This window comes from Sinohyriopsis cumingii, chromosome 1 (assembly GCF_028554795.1).
Source record: "Sinohyriopsis cumingii isolate HCF-2022 chromosome 1, ASM2855479v2, whole genome shotgun sequence".
Taxonomy (NCBI): Eukaryota; Metazoa; Mollusca; class Bivalvia; order Unionida; family Unionidae; genus Sinohyriopsis; species Sinohyriopsis cumingii.
In genome coordinates, this window is record NC_142961.1 from 66,244,568 (window position 1) to 66,263,900 (window position 19,333).

The window sequence follows — 19,333 nt, forward strand, 5'->3', positions numbered from 1 at the left end:
TTTTCCGTCAGACAAACCGCGTACCTTTAATAAAACATGGACGCAACTCAAGTAAAAGTCAAACAAAATTATTTACATTCTACGCGAGCCATGAGTGAATCTAGGTGCATTTTAAAGCCCAGTTTTTAAAAGGGGTAATTAAAGATTTTAGCAATGCATAAAAATAACCTAAGCATGGATATTCAAAACCCACAGTCGGGGAGAATTAGCAATGTCAAGTGAAAGGCAAACTTCGGATATCATTATCGATGCCTAATGCATACAACTTCACGTTCATCGCAGTAGTCCAGGGGGTGGAGGGTGAAAATTTGAATTATACTTTTGTAAACAGGGTCACTGTTCGATTATCATTGAGGGCAATATTTTTGCTCAAAATCACGCTTGTGACTCGGGTGTTTTGCTTTTATAATCACTTTTTACTGAGATGTTCAAATAAAACACTTTCATTGGTATACACGTGTTGATATGTTTCGCAATGGCATGCGTTACTGTGAGAGCTGGTACGTGACAGTAGCCGGCTGCACGTTCTAACCTTTCAGCCAATAGAGATTATCTGCCAGTAAAATGTTCGAGTTTCACTTCTTGTAACGATGTTACAAGCAAAAAATATTAAGAAAATTTTAACGGTATATATACACACACAGTGACAAATTCGACTTACTTACTAAAGAAGACTTTCTGAAGCTGTTGACACCTTTAGGTAAGTTGTTAGTTCATGTATTCGTTCTTTTATGGCCAGAGTTCTACCTTCCTATCCCTTGTAAACTGTATTCCAACCATACAGCTCTTTCCTTGACGCTTATCTTATATATTTTAATTTTTTTAATTTTTGTATGTGACACAAGGAAATCCATGCGTCTGCACTGCATGTAGCAGTTGTCTGCAATACCGATATAGTCCATCTTTTTGCTTGATCTTAAGTATGACCGTATAGAAAATGTATGCCCACCACACGTTACTTCTGCAAAACATACAAATGGATACTTTAATCTCGAAGCTGATGATGAAGCAAAGAAAAGGAAGTAAACACAAAGTTTTCTCTTTACTTTCTGTGGTTGTCTGCTAAACAGTAGATGAAATATACAGAGGGGCAAGCGCAGAAACTTGGATATAATTTTGATGAAAAAGGGATAGAGTAATTCAAGAAAATCCAGTAAACATAGAAATTAACAATCGAAATAGGAACAAGCTTGCGTGAAAATGGAACTATAGAATTCTAATCCTTTTGTCTTCTTTTAGCCAGTAACTCTAGTATTACTCTATACCATAGCGTCAAAATAACGTCGACTTGTGTGAAATATTGCATTATGGAAAGTAACTTGATTTCATGCCAGTGCAACGTTTATAAATAACCAGCCATTATAGAAGTATGAATCCTATTTGCAAACAGCTATTTATGTCATCGGAAAATTCCCATCTTTATTCCTATATGCAACTTGTTTCGAAGCCATCGAATATCCGATGAGTGACAAGGTAGAGTTTCTACAATTATAGTTTCAAAATGTCACAGTAAGAATACTTAACCGTGTAGTCAGGTTTACCTAGCTTCACCAATGGATCTTTGAGACTTCGATACACATAAACAGTTCAAATAACCATTTTAATTATTACGACTTACTTGTACATGGAATTAAACTTTCGAGTTGTAATATAATTGTTTGTGTTTATAACAGGACGAGTTGGGATAATGGACCTGTGGTTCACCAACCTACCCCGAGAGTCCAAAGCCATCGATGCTGCTCGTATGAGAAATAAAACCCGAGACAAACTCTTACAGCGCGAGGTGGACCATCTGGAAAATAAATTACGTGCATCTCAGAACAAAATCATTCTGCAGAAGATTGAAGTGAAAGACTTTCATAAAACTATAAACCCAGATGCAAAGAAAAGTGTTGTATACCCTCTTGGTCTGACGGATGAAGAAAGACAAAGATATCAGATGTTACGGAGGACCAGCGTTCCGAGCATGTCCTTGGATGAATTTGACCAGAAAATGGCGGATAAAAGGCGGAATAAAATATTCAATCTATCGGATAGCGATACAACATTGATCTTGCATGAGAATAGAGCAAATGACGTTGTGGTTGTAAATGACTCAAAGACTCCAATGTACAAACAAAAAACAATCTTTAGAGATACATTGAAGAGATTCACGCCTAATGGTGATGTCCACATAAAATACAAGCTGAAGGAAGGAAACCCGAGACAACGGCTCGGAAGTTATCCAAACGCAAGTATAATGACTGCAAACGGGGATGACAATAAGACATCATTCACTGACGGCTTTCGTCAAGGAAGACGAAGCACAGTGGCGGAGATAAAATATAATCCGTCTTTCTACAATGAAGACAATAAAAAACAAGGCAAAGTGGCATACAACAAACAAGATATTCAGAAGTTTAATATTCTTTTAAGGGACAGCATGGAAGGGATCGGAAACTTGTTGGAGGAAGACACGGAAGAGAAATCAAATTGAGGCAGTTTTGCAAACTGAAGATGGCATTCTCTATAGTAAACTTCATTTCTGAAGAAGAAAAAAAAATCAGGAAAGACTCACCATATTGTTAAGGTTATTTCCCTGAACATTTGAATTCCGATTGCATTAAAACAACAGCAACAACATCCCGTATTATGTAGACACCTGATGTGTGTATCAACCTTAGCTCTTTTCTCGAGGTAGACGTTGATTATACTTTTCACTAAACTGCTCATCATTTTCATGTATGTCCACTTGATAACGAAACTAAAAGCTTTAGATATAAAGACTGGGATCGTTAATGGAAATAAGATTTCAATGGATTAATACGCATCTCATCTGTTGCACAATTTTAGCACACTATTAGTCTCGTTTAATTAGACTCGTGTGATTCCGTGAGATCTTCGCCAGAGGCGGGTCTGGGTTTTGCTGGTAACGCCAGAACAAGTTTTTTGTTTGTTATATATATATTACGAATGGACAGTTTCATTGGTTGATTGAGATACTCATCCTGCGTTGGATGTCTGTTTATAAAGTGATGTTGAATATTATAATTTTAATCCTTTTGTTTAGTCTAGTTTGAATTACTGAAAAAGTTGACATGTATGCCTATGAAAGTTCGAGACAGGAAGCGATGTCTTTTACAGTCTCGCTTCTAATACGTTTTTCCAAAATGCCTTCTTTCGATAACTGATTAATTAATGGTTTGACCAGACTCTCATGTGTCAGAGATATCGCAAATCTACGCGAGAGGCTTGTTGAACGAGACCGATACACACTAAAAGTGTCCTTGTTGACCGTCTGTTCAATGTGTGGATCATTACTTTCAACTGCCATGTAACTCTTACATCCAAATCTGAGCTGTTGTCATAAAGCATGGCCAGAGGAAAACTGTATATTAAGTTCCGGTGTTTTTATTTTTTAATTTTTTATTTAGCGACTATGTTGCAGAGTGGTAGACTGGTGTTCACTCTATGTGACTAGTTTCATTCGATAAACCAACTGGGTTCACTCAGTGTGACTGATTTAATATAAATAAACTGGGTTCGTTCAATGTGACTGGTTTCGTTTTGCTGAATATTCTGGGGCTTATCAGTCTCATTCAACCTAGCATATACAGGAAAGGGAATTCGACTAGGATATTGAAGCCTAGTTCGGATGAACAAACCTTTAAAATACACTAGGGACAATAAATACCCCGTCAAAAACTTTAGTTTTAACTACAAAAAATTATTTAAATTCTTTTAATAAAATATTTCAACACACACACCTTAGGGGGAAACACGAACATATAAACACACTTTTTATGTGGAAAGGAGGACTCTGTTTGGTGCCCCCCCCCCCCCCAAGTTCAACCTAGTCTCTCTGGTAGCTCTGGAATATCTCTGCCACATGAGTCTGGTCAAATTATTAATTAATCTGTTATAAATATGATTCAAGATCTTGTAATAAGTCTCAATGACTCCTACATGACCAGCAAAGGAAGTTTCATGGACTAGACTAAGAATGTCCTGTAGATAAACAACGGGGGGGAGGGGCGGGGGCGTTCAGACCTTTATTGTAGAGCCCTCAAATTACCGAAAAAAACAACCCTTAAAAACGCGATAAAAACCGGGGGGGGGGGGGAATGTATAGACTCCAATTGAAAACATGCCCCCCCCCCCCCGCTGCTGTTCTTAAAATATTTTATCAAGGCCGATTCGGTATCGTAATCGCGAGTCATGTAAATTTATCGTGATAAAACCGTGCGGGGATGACTGTGCTCTCGAAAAGAAATTTTGTAATTTAATTATATCCATATCACCGCTAGACCAAGTCTGATGAATATTTCGCAGAGTATGCGTGTCAACTGAGTTAAATAAAACTAAAATATTACAGTTATATCTGAACACGTACGGCATTTGTGTATATCGTTGAGTAACATAAATTACATCTGTTTTTATGTCTTCCTCGGGAAAATATTCTAGCTGGATTTAACTGTTTGTCCAATGTCATATCATCATATACTACTAAATTTTTAGATATCCATCGAGATCATCTACAGATGGAGCTTCATCAATATCAGTAATAAATTCGATAACGTTATTACCGTCCTCGCCTAACAGTTTTGCGTTGTCGTTAAAATCTTAAAGTACATCGTAGCATCGCTGATCATCAACTGAGGGAGCAATTAAATACAACTTATCCCATTTTAACTATTTCATTATCAAATTAAGTAGCAATTGTATCTTGCCTGATCCGGACGGATCAATTAATATTATTCGGATAGAATTTGGTAACGCTGGATTATGTTTAACTGGTTCTTTCTTTCTTGTCGCTGAGAAATAAATTACATCTATATAACAAATATGTGGATTTATACTGTGTAAAATGCAGAGTTTTTACGCCTACCAGCAATTTAACAACAACGATGGTAAAAAATGGTAGACGCGCGCTTACTGGCGAATGTATACGACGTGGCACCTGCAAGTACAAATTTATTTCTAACAATCAAAAAGGCGGTGACATTGCCGTTTCGCTAGGAAAATTGTCAGGAACACCATGGGCCAAATATCCCGGCGAAAAACACGTTCCTGGATATAATGACTGTGGTCCTGGTACCATACTTGATATCAGGCTTAATAGCCAAGATCAGCTAAAACCTTGTGAATATCCTATAAATGCAATCGATCAGGCATGTCATAATCATGATGGGGCTTATAAAAGATCTTCAGCAACGACATATTGCAGACGTGAAGTTAATTCATGCATTAAATTCTATAAAAAATAAATCTTTCCGAGAATCATTAGCTAACTTTTTAATAAAATCTGCGATGAAAGGCAAACTAGTATTAAGTGCCGGTAATTAATCATCCAATTACAAAAAATAATGGAATCGATTTATTATAGCCCAATAGGATATTGGAAAGATAGAGCAGCGATTAGTAAACTTGTTGATGCAGCAAATACTACGTGTTCTACTGCCGCAAATTGGTTAGCACGACAGGCAATATGGCAAGTTTAACTACCACCACCTAAACACATTCAATGCATATTTTGATGTTAGCGTGACAAATGAAGTTCATCAAGTAGATATTATATTTTTACCACATGATACTATTAAAATTGGCAGACGTCACTTAACATACAAATACGCGTTAAGCGTCGTTGATGTTGCAAATAGATACAAGGAAGCAGATCCGTTATTAACTAAAACAGCAACGGAAGTTTCATCTGCGCTTGAACGAATTTATCAACGAAGGCCCTTACAATGGCCACAGCTATTACAGGCTGATCCTGGCAAAGACTTTCAAGGTGCAGTATCGTCGTTGATGAAGCAACATAACGTCAAAATCAGACGAGGGCATACTGCAATTCATCAGGCAATTGTTGAACGATTTAATCGACCACTTGCCGAGCGGTTATTTGGATATCAATACGCGAAGGAAATAATTCACACAGACGGCAGATCCCGCGAATAGGTTGCAAGATTACCAAGTGTGATAGCTGCGTTAAATAATGAAATCACTCGAACAACTGCCATGAAACCTATTAGCGCAATCACACAAAAAAAACCAGAGATCATTTTCAGTTACTATTTTTAGCTGTCAAAACCTATCCCATAGCCGCATCCGGTACGGTCATGCGCATTTGACGTAGGTCAACTCGAGTGACCTACACTTCTTATATGAATAGAACATTTGTCATTATAGATCCCCGCAGATAGTAGTAAACAATAATGTGCCAGTACACAAGTATAAGAGCTGAACTGCACGTTTTCATCTAGTATTTTTAACAATAAATGAGTATCTATTGCTTTATGTTACCGCACCCCACCCCACCCCCGTCTTATGACTGCATGGTAATGCATAATCCGACAATAAACAAGTTAACTTGTCTAATTAGCAGCAAATAATGAACACAAAAGGCTGCACATCACATATTAAGCAGATTCCTCAAAGATTTGCCATCCATTTAGTTAATAAATTAAATGGGAATGAATGTGAATCCCAAAATTTGATTGGCTAAGAAATTTACTCTTTCTCTCTCTCCTTAATTTGCTAACTCAGTGAAAAAATATGTATTATAATGATGAGTTAACTCATCCTGCGATACATTTGCAATGACCAGTTGCTACAGTACTATCAACTATGTGTAACTCATGTGGCTTCTTGAATTGGGCTGGGGTCTGATTACGCTGGCATTGATACTGCTGTGTTCACCTGTATACATCCATCCACTATGAAATTAATTATATGCAACAAAGTCAAAGAGATTTGTAAGTCCTAATGTTTTCGCGAGTATATAGTCTTGAAGAGTCATCTAAGTACACGTAGATTTATACAAATTGTAATTCTGGTCACATGCGAAAATCGTCCACCAAGCCCTTTCCTTTCAGAAATGGATCATACAACTTTGTAAGTCCTATCCAGGACCGCGGACAGAGTAGGATAAATTCCTCCAGAACAAAATGGTCAGGGGGTTCACCGTTGTTTCAATTTGTGATTCATTGGGGCCTATTGGATAATTTTTCCTAGGACCCACAAATCCTTTCCGCTGCCCTGGTCCTCTCTGGTGCTTTTTGTGCTCATATATACTTTTCTGTTTTAGGCAGGTTACTGAACTATTCACTCATGATTTTTAAACACACTATTTATGTAAAGGGTGTAGAGATGTCAAATCTTTAAAAATTTATTTGAAACTTTCTTCACGAACATACACTATGTTCATGACAATCGCTTAAAGTTGACCTACGTTGATTGCGCATGCGTCAAATATTGGAGTGGAAAAACCCAGATTAGACTTCCTGAAAAAGGTCTATACCAATACAACGACATGACTTTTCAAAACAACCAGTGCTAGGTAATGTGACTATAAGATATTTATATGAACCCGGTGAACTTCAAGTACCACCTTCAAGGTGGTATAAAGAAAGCAACAGATCCTATCTGGAGTATCACAACACATAAAATTTCTAGCGAGGTTACATCCACGGGTTGACCTACAATCTACAGATTAGATTCAACTGCTCCTCAGCGTGGATTTGTACGCAAACAACTACAAGTAATTCCCAAGGATACACAGTTACCACCACGATCACTTTTGTAAACTAGCCGCGCCTCTACCCCGATTATATTCAAGACAGGTAAACATTTTCTCGCGTATGGCCAAGACTACTATCAATTCTATCTACGGTAAATTGTCTTGGATTATTAAGAGTATCACTTCACAGCATTAAAATATTCCTCTCTGCACAATGATTATTTTGTCGTTGTTTTAACGTCATGATAAATTCAGCATCGATATCAAAGTCGCGTTTATTTTTTTTTTTGTCATGTTTTTTTTTATAAAAATAAATAACTGATCAATTTCTTTTTATTATGTCATTGTCAACTTTGTCGTCGTTGCTATTTTCTACAAAATCCATAACAATTCTCTTTAACTGATATATTCTTCTGACTCGAGACACTGCAGGATAAACTAAATTTGACCACGATCGCCACACATAATCACAGCGGTGCTTTTTGTTAATAAGCAATCAAGAAAATTTTTTAGAGTATCTAGCGATACTATGCATATTTCATCCCAAATAATTATTTTTGGTATATGTTTTTCACCCATTCGCTCTGAAGTCCATGTGTCTCCGTTCCATCTAAAAAAAAAGCTGTGACAAGTGCACAACTTTACATTTCTTTCTCTCATTTCTCTCGCGAGTCTATGTGTAGGCGTTAGTATGATTATATCTAAACAACTGTTAAATAATTTAATAACTCGAGTTGTCTTACCAGAGCCACCACGCTCGTTAAGATAAACTACTCTGTCTAGATATTGGATCATGTACTGATGACGCCGATGACAATCCTGATTGATTATTTTTACGATAAATATCTTTAACCACGATGCATACTCATTTATTGATCTAACATTTTTGAAAATTCTTTTTACTGATAAAAAAAATTAATCCGTGGCTACTCTGACAGCGGGGACCCTATTTACCATCGATAACAAATTTATCGAAGTATAAGCCAGCATCGAAGATCTTAAGTGAACATATTGCGGCGATTCATCATTAAAGTAACTCACAATTGTACCTAATTGAGTTCCATCTGATAAATTAGCTGGTTCTTGACTTGTAAATATATCTTTGCTTGCGGTATCAGTAATTATAAAATCTAGTTCAGCGTCGTCCATAATCAGTCTTGTACAAAGTCGGTTATGTTCAAAACCTCCCTGGGTAAATTTACCAATTATCTTTCTACCAAGATCTTTTGCTGTTTTATTTTCAAAATCGACCTCATCGGGATTTTCTTCAGAATATTCCTTTTGTGGCGGCAACCACATTCTATCTGAGAACTGTATGATATAATTGCCTAACTGACAAACAACGGTATCAGTATTTTTACATCAAGCATATATCGTAACAACACTATTGGTGCGTATATTTCTCTTCCAAAAAATGCCTACCAAACCAAACATAACAGATCGGATGAAGATTTTCGGCAAGTTCGAAAGACTCACCACAAGCGAATCTAGTCAAATCAAAATCGGGTAATAATCCATTTATCGATATTCTTGTCATATTGTTTGTTGGATGTCCAAATCTGCTCAGAACACTTTCCATAACCAAGAAAATTACCCGGATAATATGCAACCATGTCAACCGAGATAGCACTATTGTGATTATATCTGATATTCCATAATCCGCCGTGTCCGTATTCGATACAACTAAGTCTAATGTCGTCAAGAAATTCAGCGTGTGTTGGTGTCCACGAATTCTTCTTTCTGGCAAAATGAGATGCAACTGATGGAACTGTAAAAAAATTACTTAATATTGTATCGACATTGTCAGTATATTTCATTTATTCATGTAAAGATTCTTTACGATATATTTCATTAGGTCTTCCAAACTGATTAAAATCACTTTTTTCTTCTATGCAGATACTTCCATCAGGTCTTATTGGATCATTATCTTCAGAACCATGAAACAACCATACAGATACAGGATCATTTTAATTTGCCTCAGCGATAATATCTAATATATTTCCGCGCTAAAATCTAACAGTTCGATCTCGCGGAAAGACTGCCACTGCGGGTGTCCACGCGTGCGCATTATGATCAATACTATTTATCGGAGCTCCCCTTGATTTGCACTTTGATTCAAACAAAATTTCTTCTGTTATTGTTCTTACTGTTATTGGAAACCTTAATTTTTTACATAGCCGTTCAACGTCGTTAATTGTAGCCCCGGTACCCTTAACTGATTCAGCCCAGTCACTTATAAGTTTACGTCTTAATACCGTTTTCGTGCTTTTCTTTTTGACACGCTACTAAAATGCTCCGTCACTCGCTCGGCAACACAATTTATTTTGAAAATCTCATCGGCGCTAGATCATTAATGTTAGGATTGTCATTCATCGGAAATATCGCATAAATGAAAACGGTTACAGGATACGCCCGGTCATAAAACAATTTATCAACTCCAGTCAACATTCCTGGTTTTGAATTCCTATTTAACACAACGATTCTCCTTTTAGCAAGAATAGGTTCACGTTTATTAACAGTAACCTGGTTATCGTCGCGCTTAATAAATTTTACTTGAATAAGATAGTCAATAAATTTTTTTGCTCGATCATCACTCATAGTTGCATCGATGACGCTATCTTCGGTTATCGTAAATGTTGACCATGTATGAGGCATACCGGTTTTTCTAAATTCGTTTTAGGCTTCATTGATAGCGTTAATTAAATTGCGGCATTTACGCAGAATTCTCTTTGGAATGGGATCTACTCGATCAAAGTCAAATTTGTACAAAAAAATCTCTTTCTGGCACGAAAGAAAAATCATTCATCTAATATTTAAACAAATGCTTAGTTCAATTAGGCACTTTTCATTAATATAAGGACCGCACAAAATAAAAGCAAATGGTTGCTGATTGGATCTACCGGTTATTGTAATCGCAAAGGCGAATTTTGCTCATCTCTTGGACAGTTTAGAAGGCGCGGAATCACAGGGCCAATTCCACGTATTCGTTGCCAACATGGAGTGCGAGGAAAAATTCAATTATGTAGAAAATGTGGAGGCAAAAAATGCCGAGAAGTATCGCGATATTAAAAGAAAAAATATGGCCTTGATATGACCGCCAGCGACTATGTAAGTAGATTTTCCACTTAATTGCCAAAATTGAAATACAAAAACCATCACGATGGACGAATTTGTTAGACATCCCATGTTCAGAAAGTATGAGGCGTCGCGCGATGGAACTATTAGACATTGTAAACGAAAATGAAAATTGTGTTATATTATTAATACTGGTTATTACATGGGTAACATAGGGAGTAAAAAATAGGTTTCTCATCGTTTTGTTTACGAGTGTTTTAACGGGTTAATTGGTAGCAATCTTGTTATCGATCATATTAATTCAGACAAGTTATATAATCGCATGTCTAATTTGAGGGCTGTTATTCAAAGTAAAAATGTGTGATATGGTAACACTGGTAGATTTATAAAAAAAAACACTAAAGGTTACTGCAGTTGTTGACGCGACCGAAATTGAGTTTTGTTCAACGAATCTCACCGCAAACTATTTGATATTAATACAGCGTCGATAAAATACGTCGCTGATGGCATGGTTTATTCAACATACTCATGTAAATACACAACGTGGATATCATTCTATTATTTTTAATATTAAAATGTTCAAACAAATAAAGAAAAGAATATAATATAATGAACCGCACAAATACCGATGATATAATAAGAGAAGTCAACGCGTTGAGATCTAAAACAATTACTGAAGCCAACACGGCGCCGAGGAAATGAAACAACACCATATGAAATATTTGATCCTGTTTCTACTGAAGCAGAATATGACGGAGTTGAAATAAATAAAAACAGTGGCAGAAAAACAGTCAAATGAATATCGTATAATTAAAGCACTTGAAAACACAATGAAAGATTCACCTGAGTTTATATGCGATAAAGATCTTATAAAATTTAAACCGCTTCCTCGTGCGATTAAAAATGTTAAAACGGCCCTGAGTGAAGAATACCCGTTACAGCGAACTGTTACTAATTGTTCACTTGCACTAACGAATATGCTCAACGACGACGAATTAAATTCCACAGATAAATCCGACGATAAATCGCAACCCGCAAACGATGAATCCACAGATGATAAATCAAAACCAGATAATACAGATCTCTTAACTTTGTAGTCAGTGACTAAATATGCGCCAACGAATTCATAACTTTTTAAAATTCTTCTTCGCTGACTTTTATTTTGTCGTATTGTTTTTTCTTCGCATAATCTTTTTTTTTTGGTTGCCCCGACGAAATCGTTGTTGATTTTATCGTAAGCGAGATTCAATTCGGATAACTCTGTTTGAAGAGTTGTTAATTTATCGGTGCGTTCGGCGAGTTCTGCCTCGAGCGCAATCAGTACAATCGGCTATTTCGGTTTCGGTCATGGATGATTTTTCTTTAAGGTTTTTTATTCCGTTTTTTAACATTATATTCTTCTCTTTTTTCGGTCATGTTTGACTCGTTTTTTTTGGTGGCCTCGCACAACTCATTGTAGTTTTCATTCGCAGTATTATATTTGGCTCGCGTTATGCTGATTTTTTTCGTTGAGTTTTTCCATCCGCACAGTAATATCTTTCCCTGGCATTGTTCCAGCAAGACCCGCGGAAAATCTCTTGTTGTTGTTGGCTGTCTCCCAAATTCTATACAGGATATTTAGGCTGATTTTATATGTTTAAGCGATATTTGGCGGTGATTCAACCCCGCATAAACTTATTATTTTTTCCTCGTCGTGCACAGACAGATATGTAGGTGTGCGTGGCATAAGTATATTAAGTAAAATCAAAAATAAAAATAAAAAATTTTTAAAAAAAATAATATAAAAAAGTAAAAGATAAAGTAAAAGAAAATGCAAGATCATGGTTAAGTTGACCAAGAAACGACGTTTCCTTTGCGCTTATTATTCAGTGTTATTTTTTATTTTACTTAATGATTTTACTCTTAATTTTACTTAATGATTTTACTCTTGTGTTTACTATTCAGTTTTATGTTTTTACTTATACACGTGAAAATATATATCAATAATAATGTGTGATAATATTATGGAACCTTATTCAGATAGATTAGCTCGAGAGCGACTGGAAACAATTAAGAAATATCTTCCCCTGCACGAATCTGTCAAACAACAACTTCAATCTCGTCAGCATGCATAAGTAGATTTTGCGGAAGGCGCATACTAGTTATTTAAACCTGTTATCAAGGCCACAGAAAGTCTTCTTCCGGCACTAGCACCGGCGCTAGCGTAAACAACTGAGCATTCCGCGAGATCTTGCAGTTGAAATAGCGGCCGCGAAACCTCCGCACGCCAACGAAGAAATACTTGAGGGTATCCAGGCTCATCGCACTGAAATCGCCGATATAAAAAAGAGCTTGAGCCAAAACCTAAAGTAAGAAGAGAAAATCTTTAATTGATTGAAAGATGTAACGATGTTGCTACTGAGCAAATTAAGGAATGCAAAGAGACAGAATTACCTTATAAGGCGGTAGTAGCTTCATTTGATAAAACAAAATATTTTAAACCTGAATATGCTAACATATGCAACGAAAATTACTTTAAATGGATATATCGCATATATTATAACCAAAAAAAGCCAGAGATAGCGATCCAGTTTTTAGATTATATGCTAGGCGAGCAAATGAAGTTTTTAAAGATTTAGAAGAACGGGCAAAAAACAGCAACATCAACAGTGACAGCAGCAGCAACAGCAACAGCAAGAAGCAACCGGCAGTTGATTTAACGATGTTACCTGCCCAAACAATGTTCTCGACGATGTTTCGTGGCTAGAAGTCTTAATCGGAGGAAAATGCACCGGTAACAATTCTCCCGAAATCATTTATGAGATATCTGACATTTGTTGAAGATTGTACACAGGGAAAATCATGGACGCCTACGTATATAGTTTTATCATCAACGAAATCATCGATGATTACTACAGCGATTAGATAACACATGCCACCATGACTGGCAGAAGTTAACAAAATTAAAATATTATAGGTAATTGTACACTTCTGTCACCAGTGATAGCGACCTCAGAATAGCAAAATAACTGTTGTTTTGGTTGGTTTCACTGTTGAAACTATCATAATCATTTATTATATAGTGATTTGGATAGTTTCAACATCGGTGATAGAAGTCGCAGAATAAAAAATAAACTGTTATGTGTTGACATTTTACCCCACACAAAAATATCTCACATGGTGCAACAAGTGGCAGAAGTGTACAAAATTAAAATATAATAGGTAATTGTACACTTCTGCCACCAGCGATAGAGACAAATAGAATAACGCGATTAGATAAATAGATAATAAATAACATGATTATACATACAAGCCAGCGCTGTCCAGCAATGGTCCGGGTAATAAACTCACGATTACCAGTTTACCGCAGATACGGAGTCGGGGATGTTGTACAAAGTTAAATCAGAAGAATAGCTCCAAAGGCGATTCAGATTGCAAAAAAAGCTGGGACTGAAAGCCATAGATGTTATACGTGATGAAGGTATCAGTACCGTCGGCGATGTTGCCGGAAAAGCATTTTCGGCAATCAAAGAAACAAAGAAAGACTGTCGCGATTGACGCGTCGAAAACCGGTGAAACCGGTCACGGTGAAATTACCAAGCACCGAAAATATGGCTCCGGATGTACCCGCGATAATAAATCAAGCTGCGAATCGGAAACTAACCGAGCAAGAAAAAGATATCGTCGCTAGTTGGTTTTCGTGTTAGACCGAAAAATAGAAATAAGACTGTTTAAACCAGGTATCTGATCCCGCATTTGATATGTCTGGGCCGGTTCTATAGGATGAATCTGTACGTGATTGCAAGTTTTATTCTTAAAAATCACAAGAACCTGACCAGCGCGGACGAATTCAACTAAGTGTACAGGATATGAAATCATAAAAACCGATACAACAGAATACGCCGATGATGTTAAAGTTGGTTTTGTCAACAATGATATTATGGCGTTATTTAACAGCGCCGAATATACAATTGATGCGGAAAGTATTGAATCGATTCAAACTAACTTTGACGTCGCCACAACGATACTTGGACTGGCTATTTACAGCGACGACTACTCAAGGTCGGCCTGTCCGTCAATGATGTTTTATAAAGATTTCAGCAATTCTCCTGAAAACTTAAAATGCATAATAAGACGGCCAAACAATATCGACGATAGCGGCGATGCGGCTGTATGGCCGGTAGTTCACAGCCACCATCCAGAATTCACTTTGGGATTTACAACTCTTCGATCGATGATTAAAGGGAGACGTCGGCAATTTTCGAGCGTGATTCCGCTTTCACATATATTTGGAATTTGCCGTAACGTGAGAAAAGTTATATTTGGTGTTCATCATTCAATCGTGCTTGTGAGAAAACAGGCCAACGACGACGCGCTTTGGCGACCCATGGGAGACACCGGCAAAGTTGTTTTGTCAAAATTGGCGTTGTGGACACCGACAATGACTCCGTCGCTTGTTGAACAACAACAACTGTTGTCTTTTATGAGCATAAGCGGTAAAATGGCGTTGTCGTGATTAACGATGACCATAGATGCGTTTCCAAGTGCCACCAATTGACTTTTTACATGGTAGTTGTCGTCGCATAAAGGTGTTTCGGCGCCACGTTATATTTATATTGCGCTTCATGATGTCGCGCGTGTAAATACCCAACTACGCAGTGCAATGATTGTTGACTTACTTGGGGCCTCTGATGTTGTTTTGCGTATAAATGGCCACCAAGAACCATCTGAAAATATAACGCTGAATTATGAAAACAACAATGTTGTGCGTGCGTATCACCGCCTGTTATCATTATGGGACGAGATCAAAATATAGATAAGAGCCTGCAAATATCTCAACGAGATTTTTCAACATTGTATCCGATTTATTACTTTTTGGTGGAACATTTAGATTAGTTTAGGCGTTCCGTCGTTGATATAATTTTCGAGGCCAATATTACAAAAATTGCTATAGTGAATTACAGAGTAATCGCGGTTATACTCAGTGACAAAACGATGTTGCTTGAAGGCTCCGGTGGACGAATGACACTATATGACTTATATGCACGTCGAGGTTAGTTTGACTCCTGGTCAAATCAAAAAACTTCAATCAGCAGGGCAAAAGTTGCATAACGACAATAACGTTGAAGCGCGATCAAATCGCGGGTGGGCAAAAGAAATTGTCGTTGACCGCGTCGCAAGTCAAACATTTCAACGATGCCAAGCAGGCAGGGACTGGTACTCGACTTAATCTCTCCGCGGATATATCGGTGTTAATATCTTCAGCAGCCCCCGCCGTTGCAAAAGCGTTAGGCGCTGTTGAAACCTTCGCGGGAATGGCGTTAAAAAAAGCAACAGGACAAGTAATATAAAAAGACGCGGTCGGGGTCTAAGATTACCAAAAACTCCTTATCGATACGGAAAGGTCTGAGACTTCCAGAAACAATTCGCTAGTTTTTCCAATGTCAAAGTTTGATTTACTTGATGCTGTTAAGAAATCACTATCAAACATTTTAGAGGTGTTTTTATGCGCGATCGGTTGCCTTTCAAACCAAATAATATTGGAACAGGTAATATTAATCTCAATAATAGTACCTGCGCGGCCACTCACTGAGTTGTATGCGCGATTGATCCACGTGGAATTATTTATTTTGATTCGTATGGGTTGGCTCCACCAAAAGAATTTATGATTTACGGGTGTGTGTGATTAGGATTTTTAACGTACTTTAACAAATTTTCAGTCATATCGCTACGATGTCTGCAGTGTGGCATTTTATAGTGATGTCCAGCACTGAGGCATCATGCCGATGACATGTAGCATGATATTCCACCCAGTCATATTATCCTGACACCAGGCCGGCCAGTCCTAACACTAACCTCTTAATGCTATGCGCCTAGCGAGGCAGCTGTTAGTACCATTTTTGTAAGTCTTTGATATGACTCGGCCGGGGATCGAACCCACGACCTCCCGCTTCCGAGGCAGACGCTCTAACCACTAGGCCACTGGAGCGGTATATGAATTAAGTAAGCACAATAAAAACTCCAGTCTGGTATTCAACATTACCAACACAATAACCGATTCGCCAATATCCGGTCGTGAAGCAATTGCTGTACTCGACACTATCAAAATCAACATTACTACCTCACAAAGTCGTGCACGATTATACAAGTAGGCGTTTTAAGTAGATCTTAAAGTATAATGGTAGATATTTATGGAAGATCTTCGTTCAAAGACAAGAAAAATTTAGACGACACTGATTTGTCAAATTACGCGACCAAAGATGAACTTGCCGATATTATGAATCTCTCTGGAGTCGAGCAAGACGAAGTTGTTATTTTTCAGGACAAATACGGCGTTTTAAAAACAAGTATTATCCAATGGAATTACATAGTTTGTATTGTTCTCGGTGCTACCACGGTTAATATTCCAGTATTTACCAACAACGGAAAAATCAGAGGCTCAAATAAATCAATTGCGGCTATTAGAAATGAAATTGCAAAAAGTGTCGCCGGTCGTTTACGATCTACCGGTATATAATGACGGGTGAACTTAGCATGAATGGAAATAAAATAGTCGTTTTAAGATATCCCACACCTAATGAAGATGCCAAAACAAAATAGATATGTAGATGTCATATAAACTAAATTATCCACGCTGCGGGCCGAGTATGATGTTTACCATAACATGTTTTTAAATACGCGCCGCAATTTTCAAAAACTCAATAAAATCGCCGACGATTTCTTCGGAAACCCGATGACTGTTGATGCAAAACTCAGCGATATTAAAACATATATTGAAACGATTAAAATAACTAGATGTCATAAGTGGAATTCCTTATAACGTCAAAAAAAATTAACCTGATTAAAATTCCCAACAAGCAGATTTCCAACAACACATACATAGTGTCATCGGGATTCTCAAAATGGTCACAGAAAAATAACACTATCAAACATACCGCAGAAGTCACTGGTGTGTAAAGGCTGTGTTCAGCAGCGCAAAACTGAGTATATTCACTACGTATCCCTGGCGACATTTAACCGATAGTTTTTCTGGAACAGTTGTTGTTGTTGTAGGGTTTATCGCCATTTTCAGCACACGATATACATGGCGGCCAGTATTAATGGTGGAGGAAGAACCCGGGAAAACCCCGGAAAGAACCACCGACCCACGAGAAGCTACTGGCAAGCTTTCTCACTTACCCACATATGCCGAATCAGAGACTCGAACCAGCGTAGACAGAGGTGAGATGACAGTGATCCGAACGGAGAGTGATTTAGACCACTCGGCCACTTTCTGGAACAGCGTCTATTGTGTTTAAATAGCGGAGATGAAGAAACATTTATACTGGAATCATCTGATAAAAAATTAACCGCAGTGTCTTACTGGTGGAAATTGTCGCTGAAACGCCTCAGTTGATTACTAAATAAAATATAATGAGCCTTCCAAATGTGCAGAATTTTAGGTACAATCAAGTGCGTGAATGGCAGACAAAACTAAAATATATTGTTGACAAGTATACAGTTATGGTAAAAAAAAATATAAAAAACGTGTAGTTGTCTTGGACGTTATTGTGTATTCGTTATCCACGGTTGTCACTGGCGCCGGTGTGATATTATCCGCGTTAAAAATGACAACCCCGGTAGTGCTAACGATTTGTTTATCGGCAACTTCAATTGCGGATATCTGTAATATTATCGTGACAAAATATCTACGTGCACAAGCCGAAAATTAAACAGCTATGCGGTAAAATTAAATGCGGCATCGATGGCGTATTCGTGGTTATCTTCATTGATATCGACAAGTCTTAACGATGGAGCGATATCAGATTCTGAAATTTCATCGATGATTGAGATTTACAACTCAGTAATTAAAAAAGCGAATTTAAATAATGACGGAACTACTTCAACAGATAGTCACAAATACAGCCCCCAAAAATGATGATATGTATTAGCTCGACCAACCCTGACTTTAGTGTTATTTTTCCAACTGCGGTTCCAGTGAAAGAAATAACATTAGCCCAGTTACGGGTATATTATAGCTGGCGTAATATCAGGTCAAAATTGTTTGGTGGATTGACCTCAAATAATTCTCTGGTGTTTGCCAATCAAAATAAGACAGATGGGAAACCTGACTACAGGTTGTAGACATTCCAACGGGTAATTATCAAATAGAACAACTCAATGATAAATTTCAGCGCAGAATAAAGTCGTTAACGGGAAGAGAGTCCAAAACAGCTATAACGGTTCACAAGCCAACTTTGTCAGCCACGATATAAATAAATTTGCCTGATTATGCCATTGATATGCATTCTTCATCGATTAGAAGTGTTTCAGGCTGGCCTGAGATAGCTCCACCGGCGGCTGCACCAACACCTGAATCTCTATCTGATCCTTTTAACAATTAAAGCATCGTACTGGGAATTTGTTCCATATTATGAAGAACTTCCGGATTATCAGTTAATAAAATACATAGGGTTTCCCAGCCCTTTCCCCGGTTTTTAGTGCCCAACCAGCGGATACGTATTGTGGGCGCTTAAAGAACAGTTTGCCCTACGTACCTTACATGCTCTTACAGAAACAGAAGTTATAAATGTTTTTGCACATATTAGTGGTGTCCACATACAACAACAAAAATTAGTCCAGCTGCTTGAGGAATATCTTTTTGACGTGATATCATCAAGTAACGAAATCATTAAACAGTTGGAAATATTACACAGAATTGTAGCTGAACATGAAATTACGCGACTGAAAATTATGATCTCGGTAGACCAATCAAAAGATTTATGTTACCAGGCCTTAAAC

The 19,333-nt window shown here is 37.5% G+C and overlaps 1 protein-coding gene across 1 annotated transcript; it reads left to right on the plus strand.

Moving 5' to 3' along the window:
- The first annotated feature begins 613 nt into the window (after nucleotides 1–613).
- Nucleotides 614–3,658, plus strand: LOC149807036 (uncharacterized). Its single transcript, XM_089933444.1, has 2 exons — nucleotides 614–700; nucleotides 1,674–3,658. Exon 2 carries the CDS (start codon nucleotides 1,688–1,690, stop codon nucleotides 2,474–2,476), a length of 789 nt encoding a protein of 262 aa, XP_089789570.1. The 5' UTR covers nucleotides 614–700; nucleotides 1,674–1,687; the 3' UTR covers nucleotides 2,477–3,658.
- Nucleotides 3,659–19,333: the final 15,675 nt, after the last annotated feature.